General features: G+C 42.3%; 2 protein-coding genes across 2 annotated transcripts in view; one reads left to right on the top strand and one right to left on the bottom strand.

The window, feature by feature from the left end:
* Positions 1 to 12266, top strand: part of LOC132897866 (protein sidekick-2-like) — a 127360-nt gene that overhangs the window by 38352 nt on the left and 76742 nt on the right. Inside the window, exons 12-14 of the mRNA XM_060939112.1 lie at positions 8738 to 8914; positions 9112 to 9248; positions 9952 to 10099. Of these exons, the coding sequence (XP_060795095.1) occupies positions 8738 to 8914; positions 9112 to 9248; positions 9952 to 10099 (462 nt within the window). The remainder of the gene's footprint in view (positions 1 to 8737; positions 8915 to 9111; positions 9249 to 9951; positions 10100 to 12266) is intronic.
* The window catches only part of rpl38 (ribosomal protein L38), a 364540-nt gene that overhangs the window by 351340 nt on the left and 934 nt on the right, over positions 1 to 12266 (bottom strand). The window lies entirely within an intron of this gene.

Genomic DNA, 12266 nt, shown 5'->3' with positions numbered 1-12266 from the left:
ACAACATGCAAACTCCGCACAGAAAGGCCCTCACCGGCCCCGGGGCTCGAACCCAGGACCTTCTTGCTGTGAGGCGACGACGCTAACCACTACACCACCATGCCGCCCTATTTTTAACATTGGAACATTTTATCAGTAAAGTTACGATGCTTGGGTGATTTTATAAACCAATACAAGGTACAGAAAATGATGTATGAGAATGCATAAAATTGACAGAACACACACACACACACACACACACACACACACACACACACACACACACACACACACAAAGTGAACGACTAAAACCATCATTCCACATACTGTAATATACTGTTTATGTACACTACCATTGAAAAGTTTGGACTCACTCAGAAAATTTCACATTTTCCATGAAAAGTCATACTTTTATTTATCCAATAAGTCACCAAATTAATAGAAAAAGCCTGAGATATTAATTTAGTGCTTTCAACTTGGCTTTCATCAAAGTGTCCAGCATTGGCAGCAGTTACAGCCTTGCAGACTTTTTGACATACAGTACTAGCTCTCAGTTTGTTGAGGTCTTCCTCCTCTGGCTGCTTCTGTTAAGAGTCGCCACAGTGGCTTGTGCATCCCAATTTATGATCCACATATTTGATTTGGTTTTACACCGGATTCCTTTCCCGATGTGACCCTCCCCAATCTATTCAGGCTTGGGATCAGCACTAAGTATCCACTGACTTGTGGTATTTGACCAGTGGCTGGGTATTTTACCGAATATGCATGTGTTTGCACTGTGAAGAGGAAACCCACACAGACATGGGGAGATGCCATGGGCACTGATACACCCCCATACCACACCACACTAGACACTGGCTTTGAACCTGACACTTTCTTCTTCGGTCCAAAAACACAACGACTGTTTTATCCAAATACTAATTGAAATGTTGACTCATCCAACCACAAAACACACTTCTACTGTGTTACTGTCCATCTCAATTCAGTTACATTTTTATCTGTACTTATTTGGATATCGTCACAAAAAAGCTTTACAGAAATATATAAATTCTGCATATAAATGTGAAATTTATCCCTAATGAGCAAGCCAGAGGTGACTGGCCTTCTCCTCCTCCTGAAGGAGTACGTTGTACCGGAGACAAAAAAACATAATAATAATTGAGAAAATGAAAATGCAGCTGAAGGAGATGATGGTGTGAAATTATTGATGGAATTCAATAAAAAGGGAATCAAGATTCAAGACGTTTATTGTCATATGCATAGTAAAAACACGGAGGTTCAGACAATGCAATGAAATTCTTACTTTGAATCATTTAAATGCCAAAACCCTCTGCAGATCTCTCAGATGGAATCTGACCCTGGAGCAGTCAGTGGCGCTTCTGGACAGGGTTGATATATGACTTCTGTTTTGCATAGTAAAGCCATAACTTGCATCTGTGGATGCAGCTGTGATTGATGTTGATTGAAAAAGGATTCCCAAGCCCATGTCATGTTATACGTTCCTGACGGTTCTTGGGATAGTGATGTCTCAGGGACTGGAGATCACATGCACTGAGAGGTGGAGTTTGACCTTGCTCTTTATGCCCTGAGGTTTGTTTTTTGAATCTTTCAATTATATTGTGCATTGTAGAACCTAAAATGTCCCAATTCCTACTGATTTGTCTTTGGGGAACATTGTTTTCAACGTCCTGGATGATTTGCTGACACACCTTTTGGTAAATTGGTATCCATGACCCATTCTTGCTCATGAAGGACTCGGCCTTTCTTGGATGTTCCTCATATACTGGGACACAATTCACTCACCTGTCTCACATCACCTTGTTATTCCAGCGTATCATATGTTTGGAGTCCTAAATTGTACCGTACCTGTCCCAACATTATTTTGGAATGTGTTAGGGACATCAGTTTCAGAATCAACATAGTGTATTCAAAGAAAACATGAAATCAAGTCTGTAAAACATAAACTATCTTGTCTTTATACTGTTTTAGTTTGAATACAAAGTAATTTTACAAATGGACTGCTTTCTGGTTTTAGTCACATTTCATTTACTGCCCCAGCGTTTTTGGAAGTGGGGTTGCAGATTCATCTGTCTGTAACACTTTTCCTGAATCATCCTCTTTCCAGTATCTGTGTTCTTTTGCCCATTTTAAACATTTCCATTTATTAGCCAGTTGCAAATTTGGATTTGTCTTTGAAACTCTGCCTTGACGGCCAGCATCCCACAGTCACCGCTTCAGTGTTGAAGATGAGGCTGGTGATTTGTGGGTACTGTTTTAAAAAGCTGCTCGCTGAGGATCTGTGAGGTGTCTCTTAGCTCCAACTCGGGACTCTGACGTATTTATCCTCATGCACAGTTCTGCACCGCAGCCTCCCACTCCTCTTTCTGTGGTTAGAGACAGTTTCCGTTGTTCTGTGAATGGAGTAATACACACCTTTCGAAGATATCTTTAACTTCTTGTGAATCTCTCACATAGCATTCATTTCTCAAAACAACAATATACCGATGAATTTATGGAGAAAGCTCAAGCTTTTTGTCCAGTTTGAGATGATTAATCAAACCCACAAATGCTGATGATGCAGATCCTCAAGTAGCCCAAAGAAGGACAGTGTTATTGCTTCCTTAAAGGTCATAGGCAGGGGTCAGAGGTGGAACGTGAAATATCAACTTTCTTTTCTAGAAGAATGACGTAAAAAGTGAATTCAATCTTCCTGATGTCTAATTTACACCCTAAAATTGAATAAAACGGCTAAAATATACTGGTTTGCCAAGTTCCAAAGGTTTGTTTACATCTCACTTATGTGCACTTTTACTGCCAGGGGACCGTCGTCGTGATGTCATTCAAGGCAAACAGACTGGGAGCAGCTCTGTGGTTACTTGTAACTGAGTACACGTGTACGGACTTTGGTCGTGAGAGGTTGCGTTAAATGTCTGAAAGCGATAGCGATTTTGAAGTAGGAACTCTCCAAATTGAATATCGAGAGGTGAAACCATATATGTATGAACCTATGGCCGCTGCGAAGCCATAGTGGATATAGGTAACGATTACTTGGCAGTGCGCCAGTACGCCACATTAGCCTGCCATCCGCGGTATTTCCCGGTGTCAGTATATCGGGCCTGACATCTCATCTCGTCTATCAATGATTTTTTTTTCAACTACCGAGCATTTAAATGAAAAAGGTAAACATGTTTACCTCCAATCTCCTTTTTGCTTAAGCATTGCTGGTCCATTTCTTCTTTGACTGCTTGATTTTGTGTTCGAATTTTGTCAGAACAGCATCAAGTTTGAGCTTCTCTGTCCGACACTGACACCTAAACTCTCCAACAGATGGGGATTCTTCAAAAATGAATCATCGTCAAAGTGATTGGAGCACAGAGTGGCGTATTTACCCAGCTGCCAACCCTCTCGCTTCACACGCACAATCCACTCTCTCCGCCTCTTCCGGAAAAAGCCAACCCTCTCACTTCACGTGCACAATCCACTCTCTCCGCCTCTTCCGGAAAAAGCCAACCCTCTCACTTCACGCGCACAATCCACTCTCTCCACCTTTTCTCCTCTTTCGGAAAAAGCCAACTCTCTCGCTTCATGCGCACAATCCACTCTCTCCGCCTCTTCTTCTCTCTCGGAAAAAGGTAAAAGCTTCTTCCTGAACCGGCCCTGTTACAGTTCACTGCACAACAATAAGGCATGGGTTTTTTTCTTTGGAAATTCCTGAACGCATGTCTGCACTCAAGCCGAACGGCAATGTAAGTAAATGGAAGTGGACTCATGTTTGTCCTGAATGACATCACGCGCCGAGTGGTCACAAAAATTGCCAAACAGAAATTCGCTGCGATCTGCACTAACTTATTTTAATTATTACTTATTAACAATACAACCCCGATTCCAAAAAAGTTGGGACAAAGTACAAATTGTAAATAAAAGCGGAATGCAATGATGTGGAAGTTTCAAAATTCCATATTTTATTCAGAATAGAACATAGATGACATATCAAATGTTTAAACTGAGAAAATGTATCATTTAAAGAGAAAAATTAGGTGATTTTAAATTTCATGACAACAACACATCTCAAAAAAGTTGGGACAAGGCCATGTTTCCCACTGTGAGACATCCCCTTTTCTCTTTACAACAGTCTGTAAACGTCTGGGGACTGAGGAGACAAGTTGCTCAAGTTTAGGGATAGGAATGTTAACCCATTCTTGTCTAATGTAGGATTCTAGTTGCTCAACTGTCTTAGGTCTTTTTTGTCGTATCTTCCATTTTATGATGCGCCAAATGTTTTCTATGGGTGAAAGATCTGGACTGCAGGCTGGCCAGTTCAGTACCCGGACCCTTCTTCTACGCAGCCATGATGCTGTAATTGATGCAGTGTGTGGTTTGGCATTGTCATGTTGGAAAATGCAAGGTCTTCCCTGAAAGAGACGTCGTCTGGATGGGAGCATATGTTGCTCTAGAACCTGGATATACCTTTCAGCATTGATGGTGTCTTTCCAGATGTGTAAGCTGCCCATGCCACACGCACTAATGCAACCCCATACCATCAGAGATGCAGGCTTCTGAACTGAGCGCTGATAACAACTCGGGTCGTCCTTCTCCTCTTTAGTCCGAATGACACGGCGTCCCTGATTTCCATAAAGAACTTCAAATTTTGATTCGTCTGACCACAGAACAGTTTTCCACTTTGCCACAGTCCATTTTAAATGAGCCTTGGCCCAGAGAAGACGTCTGCGCTTCTGGATCATGTTTAGATACGGCGGCTTCTTTGAACTATAGAGTTTTAGCTGGCAACGGCGGATGGCACGGTGAATTGTGTTCACAGATAATGTTCTCTGGAAATATTCCTGAGCCCATTTTGTGATTTCCAATACAGAAGCATGCCTGTATGTGATGCAGTGCCGTCTAAGGGCCCGAAGATCACGGGCACCCAGTATGGTTTTCCGGCCTTGACCCTTACGCACAGAGATTCTTCCAGATTCTCTGAATCTTTTGATGATATTATGCACTGTAGATGATGATATGTTCAAACTCTTTGCAATATTACACTGTCGAACTCCTTTCTGATATTGCTCCACTATTTGTCGGCGCAGAATTAGGGGGATTGGTGATCCTCTTCCCATCTTTACTTCTGAGAGCCGCTGCCACTCCAAGATGCTCTTTTTATACCCAGTCATGTTAATGACCTATTGCCAATTGACCTAATGAGTTGCAATTTGGTCCTCCAGCTGTTCCTTTTTTGTACCTTTAACTTTTCCAGCCTCTTATTGCCCCTGTCCCAACTTTTTTGAGATGTGTTGCTGTCATGAAATTTCAAATGAGCCAATATTTGGCATGAAATTTCAAAATGTCTCACTTTCGACATTTGTGTCAGATCACGGAATCCAGGAACACATGTCGGCCCGGGGGCATTTTGAGTTATTGACAGATTCAGAAAGTACAGTTTCTAAGCTTTCCAATGATGCCTTCCATGTGGAGATCTGACAATATTTGAAGAATGTGTGGCCTTTTGAAAGTGTATACTTCTTAAAACAGGAAAGGGAGAAAATCGCCCTCAAAGTTTTCCATCTCAGCTACTCTGGGTGTAGGGAGGGCACATAATGGTGCTCATTTGCATGACATTAAGGAAAGCCCTACCCCCTACGAGCTAGCACGATACTACTTTCATGTAAACAAAGATCACCATGTCAATTTTCCTTCCATGCAAAGTATGCCCAACACAATTATGAAGTACAAAAATAAGTCCTAAAGTATACTTTAACGTTTTGTGGTTGAAAAATTACTCACACCGTAAGAAAGAAAGATAGCACGATGATGACACAACTAACACAACACTAGTTTCATGTAAAGCCTCGGTCACAACCGGCCGTACAGTACGCACTCCTACAGCCGGTCTACACGCAAAAAACGCAAGAAACACACGAGAGCGCGCATGAAACGCACGAGAGCGCGCGTGTGAAAAGCACGAGAGCGCGCGTGTGATGTGCTGATTTTCGAGCCGCAGACCGGCCGCAGAGGTTCTTTGTCATGTCAAACAAACTCTACGGGCGCTTACGTTTTTTTCAGGTTGCAAGACAAACTTACGGCCAACGCGCGTCTTTCTCCATGAACAAAAAAATAAAATGCAGCGATTTGGGAAACGCCAAAAATCACACGGCCAAAAAATCGTACGTCCGGTTGTGACCGAGGCTTAACCAAACCACAACACTCTCCGTTACATGCAAAAATAACCACACAGCCTTAGATTAATAAACTCACCCCATCAGAAAGAGAAACGGCGCCTTGCACACACCAATGCCTCCGATGGAATGTAATCCTAGAACGGTCCGTGTATCATCCGATCATTCAAGTATTCCATTCAATCTGGAAAACGAGGTTGCGGTTTTTTTTGCTAGAAATGGTGATCTCCGATGTAAATACCGTGTTTCAGCTCCTCTGCGCTCTGTTTAGCTTCCTCATTCCATAGTGAAATCACACGCCTGTATGCAGTTAAGTAGCCACGAGCTCAACTCGGATCATACAGCTGATTCGCGAAAAAAAACAAAACAAAAGACTTAAATCATCGTGTGAATGGCCCATATGGTAATTTACCCACACCCCCCAGCAGGCTACAGTCCTGACAAAAACGAGACAATTTGCAACAAAAAATGTATGCTTTTCCAACAAAACAATCTATTATCTGAAATACTGATTGCATTCTTCAAGATCTCAACTTACACATGATGGAAAAAAACAAAAATCACAAATTTAGAAAAAAATGCTTCTTTTGCGATTATCTCGGATTCGTTTCGGCCGACATGCGTCCCTGGATTCGGTGAGGGGTCACATTTGATATGTTGTCTATGTTCTATTGTGAATACAATATCAGTTTTTGAGATTTGTAAATTATTGCATTCCGTTTTTATTTACAATTTGTACTTTATCCCAACTTTTTTGGAATCAGGGTTGTACTTCTTGGGGCCAGAAGAAAATTACAGAGGGTTTTTTAACATATAAAGTTTCAAATGTGCATTGAAAACCTTTGACTCTGAGCTTTAAACACAATCACTGTGTTTACATGCACATAGAGAGAATCGAATTTCTGCCGTTGCTTGACTGAAATCGAAGTTCAAAATGCCATGTATACACCTTAATTCGGCTGAAATTGAACCGAACTTGATTTCTCGGAATCAAGCTACACGACCTAGTTTATGCGATTTCTGCCGAGCTACTTTGTGCATGTATACCCTATCGAGCTAGTTGTCGAGCTACTTCCGGAAGTGACAAGTGATGAGACCACAAGCGGGAAACAACAGCCTCGGTCGGCATGACAACGAATCATGACAACGGCATGAATCTTTTCTTTTTGTGGCATTGTTTGCACTGTTAAAATTTAGCTCACTTACTGTATCACCAAATACATCTGTACAGCTGTTGCATAGCTGTGAATTGTGTATATAAACAAGTCACTGTATTTGTGTGTGTGTGTGTGTGTGTGTGTGTGTGTGTGTATGTCCAACATCTGAAGAATGTCAATAAAAACAAAACAATTGAACTTTTTGTGTGTTTATTAAGACATAAGTTAAATTGTAAGCAAAAAAAAAAAAATTTGTAAGCAAAAAATGGACTTTAGAAAAATATTATTGTGCAAAATAAGTTGTCTTACAAAACAGTGGTCTGCGCCGGACAGTTTGTAGCCATACAGTCTGTTAGAGCAAGCCTAACAGCTTGAACACGGAACTGCTAGTGTTGCCAGATTGGGGGTTTTAAGTGCATTTTAGCGGATTTGAACATGTTTTGGGCTGGAAAACGTCAGCAGTATCTGGCAACACTATAGCTCTTCTTCATGACAACAACCGGAAGTGTACCAACGCGATGGGGCGTGTAGCGCCACGTGTGGCTCGGGTACACAATGCACCTTGCACAATAGCCCGATTTCACTTGTGCATGTAGGATTGGATTTCTCTGGCACCCCTGCTGGGACCCTTTGCTCGATTACCAACAGCAGCTCGATTTGGACGTGCATGTAAACGTAGTCAGTGATTTTCAGCTGTGCTAACACACTTCCACAAGGGCTTTCTCATGATGAATCAGCTCTTTAACATGATAATGTGAACACAGTGTGCCACCGGAACGCAGGAGTGATGGCTGCACGAAATGGGTCTTTGGAAGCCTGTGGAAATATTCACATTCAAGATTCTGCTCTTTCTGTATATAATACTCATTTACAACGTTTATAACATGTGGACTGTATTTCTGACCAATTTAATATTATTTTAATTGGGGAAAAAAATTTTTTTTTCAGAATAAAACTTTCATCTCCTTTCAGAAACAAGGCCTTTTTTAGTGATTCCAAACATTTGAATGGCAGTGTAGCATCTTATAAAAGTGAAAAAGTCAGTGTTACTGTCTTATAGACGACCAAAAACATTCACTAAAAATTAAATTTGCACTGTGAATTTTTTTGTTTAATTGAATGTTGCACTGTTGGACATTTTGAAATAAAATGAAATAAAATGAATTATCAGTGGCAGTTTATTCAGGGACTCTAAATTGAGCGTAGGTGTGGATGTGAGTGTGAATGGTTGTCTGTGTCTATGTGCAGCCCTGTGATGACCTGGCGACTTGTCCAGGGTGAACCCCGCCTTTCGCCCGTAGTCAGCTGGGATAGGATCCAGCTCGCCTGGGACCCTGTAGAACAGGATAAAGCGGCTACAGATAATGAGACGAGATGAGATATTATTATTATTATTATTATTATTATTATTTGTGTGTGTGTTTTCAGGTTTGTGTGGGAGAAGGATGGTCAGGTGATTAATCCCAGGTCATCACCACGGTTACAGCTGGACACTAACGGTACGTTACACATCTCTCAAACGTGGTCAGGTGACATTGGATCCTACACCTGCAGAGTGACATCACAGGGAGGGAACGACTCTCACACCGCGCACCTCAAAGTCAGGTACATACCTCACGTTCATCACCATCATCTCGCTGTCTGTCTTTCTCCATCTTTTATCACTCAAGCTTCATATCTGCTCTCTCTTTGGAATACTCTCTTCTTTATCTCTCTCTCTGTCTCTCTCTCTCAAAATATGTATTGGTTCTTTTCTAGTTTTTTAGTGTGTGTGTGTGTGTGTGTGTGTGTGTAAAACACAGGCAGTTGCCTCATGCTCCAGAGAACCCGAGTGCCATATTGAGCTCCGTGGAGAAGAGAGCCATCAACCTGACATGGGCAAAACCCTTTGACGGGAACAGTCCCCTCCTACGTTACATACTTGAAGTGTCTGAGAACAGTGAGACACACACACACACACACACACACACACACACACACACAAAACTAAGCACTAATGAGGACTGATACTGTTTTTCTTAACTATTTTTTCACCCAGGTCTTGTATTATTACACATGCTCTCATAAATACTGATTATCTATAAGCACGAATAAAATGCACCACACGTGGGGATCGTTTATAGCTGCTTCTGCTCATGTGGAGAAAATCTGATACAAAGCTTCATCGTTTTCTGTGTGATCCTCCGTGATGGGTGACATGCAGACTTCACGTCCCGACCTACATCAACAGAGACAGAATCAGAGAGAGTGAGACAGACAGAGTGAGACAGAGTGATAGAGACAGAGTGATAGAGACAGAGAGAGTGAGACAGACAGAGTGAGACAGAGTGATAGAGACAGAGAGATAGAATCAGAGAGAGTGAGACAGACAGAGTGAGACAGAGTGATAGAGACAGTGAGTCAGAGAGAGTGAGACAGACAGAGTGAGACAGAGTGATAAAGACAGAGAGAGACAGTGAGTCAGAGAGAGTGAGACAGAGTGATACAGAGAGAGAGAGAGAGAGAGAGAGAAAATATTCCAATCTAGATTGTCACATCTGTTCTCTTGACTAAAGTAATTTAAGCATTCATACAGTATACTGTACACAGTGTGTGTGTGTGTGTGTGTGTGTGTGTGTGTGTGTGTGTGTGTGTGTGTGTAGATGCTCCGTGGATGGTTCTCATCGCAGATGTTGACCCCGGTTCCACAACACTGACAGTGAGGGAACTGACTCCAGCTCGGTCCTATCAGTTTCGCTTGTGTGCTGAGAACGACGTGGGGAAAGGAGCCTTCAGCACCGAGACACAACGGTGAAGAATCACATGCACACACACAACCTGATAAGGGCTGACAAGTTAACACTTCTGTTAGTTTGGTGTTTAACTTTCAGTTATTCGTTCATCTTCAGTGTTTTATCCTGGACAGGGTGGAGTTCCTTCTCAGGCCCCATGCCCATACACACTTACTCACAACTAGAGGCTATTTATCTTAGCCAGTCCACCTACTGGCATATTTTTGAGAGGTGCGAGGAAACTGCAGAACCCAGAGGAAACCAAACAAAGACAGGAACCTGAGCACAAGATCAAACCCAGGACCTTAGAGCTGTGAGGTGGTAAGGATACCCACCGTACTACTGTGTCACGTGTTTGTTTCTAGTCACAGGACAAAAAATACACAGAACAGAACAATAAGTGCACAGGACACTAAAAATACAGAACATACTTGTAAACTATAAATTATTTTGTAGAGTAGCAGCATGAGGTAAATCTGTAGCAGCAGTAATTTTTACTGTTCCATAAAGTCTCTGACGCGGCTTTGTAACATACAGGTGTGCAGCGGCCTTGAGCCATACTGGGTTAAGTGTTTGACTCGTCCAGGTGAGTAATCTGATTGCCTCAGGGAAGACACTGTCAGTGGCATGGATGCTCCTGCACCTTCTGCCAGGAGGGTGAAGTGTCCATGGGATAGATAAAAGGGGTGAGAGGGGTCAGATAGGTGAGGGGGTGAGATGGGTCATCTGCAGTATTGGTGGTGATGAGGTGTCGATGGTGGTTACAGAGACTGATGAGCTTTTCAGCTGTTTTCACAATCCACTGCAGGGTCTTGTAGTCAGAGACTGTGCAGTTCCTGTACCACATGGCAAGACTGTTCCTCTGGACTGTTCCTACTGTTCCTCTGGAGATGTTGGTGAGGATGGGAGGAGGGAGTTTGGCTCTCTTCAGCCTCCACAGAAAGTGGAGGTGCTGCTGAGCCTTCTTGTCTAGGCAGGTGATGTTGAGAGTCCAGGAGAGCTCTGCTGCCATGGGCACACCAAGAAACATGGAGCTTTTGACTCTCTCCACAACCAGTTAAATGCAATGCAATGCAATGGAATACATGATCTGTAGTCAAAGAAGCCAACTGTGGCACCAGGAAACTAGGCAAAAGGAAACCATTGAACCAGGAACCTGTGGAACAAAGGAAACTATAGAACAAGGGAAATTGTAGAATGAGAGCACTTCAGAAACTGTGGAACCAAAAGAACAATATCTCTAGCTCAAGATCAAACCCAAGATCTTAGAGCTCTGAGATGACAATGCTACTCGTTGTACTGCGTCACCCCTGTAGTTTTCTGTTCCAGACATTTTTCATAGCCAGGGAACAGGGAAACTAGCAAAACTGTAGAACCAGGAAACTAGAAAAAGGAAACAGTGGCAGCAATAAACTAGGTAAGAAGAACCAAGACATTAGGGAATAGACAGATGTGGAACCAGGATACAAGGAGAATAAACAACAGTGAGACCAGTAAACTAGGTAAATAGGCAAGTTTGGAATCAAAAAACTAGGGAAGTAGGAACCTGGGGAACCATGAAACTAGGTAAGTAGAACCAGGACACTAAGGAATATCCAACTGTGGAACCAGAATACTGGAAAAATAAGCGTTATGTCCCCTTCCACATATTGGTGGCATCCTGTCCTTTCTGATTGCTGTTATTGTTTGCAGGTGAGCCCTGTTAAGAGTGGGTGGAGCCTGGTCTTTAACATCTACTCTGTTCTGACAGCTGAATGGCTGCTGTGCTTGTGGTGGCTTTGCTTCATGGTAGTTGTTTGTGTGCGTTATTGATTTTTTTTTTTATGGTTTAACTCATAATTTAACTTAAAAAAAACTCTAGAAAACGAGCATGTTCTGACTCTGTCTCGTTTATGTTGCAACCAGCGTTACCGGCCATAACAATAAACAACTGTAGAATAATAAAACTAGGTAAATAGATAACTGTGGAATGAGGAAAATATGGCAGTAGGAAATGGTGGAACCAGGGGAATAGAGAAATAATCAACTGTGGAACAAGGACACTAGGGAAATGAGGAAACTGTGGAACCAGAAAACTTGGGAAATATACAACAGTAGAATCATGAAAGTAGAGCAGTATGGATCTGTGGAACAAGAAACCTAGGGGTGTCGGCAACTGTGGAACCCAAAAAGTGTAACCAGGAAAA

Source organism: Neoarius graeffei, chromosome 14 (genome assembly GCF_027579695.1).
Source record: "Neoarius graeffei isolate fNeoGra1 chromosome 14, fNeoGra1.pri, whole genome shotgun sequence".
Lineage (NCBI taxonomy): Eukaryota > Metazoa > Chordata > Actinopteri > Siluriformes > Ariidae > Neoarius > Neoarius graeffei.
The sequence above is the reverse complement of the archived record's forward strand: the minus strand, read 5'-3'. Positions and strand labels throughout refer to the sequence as shown.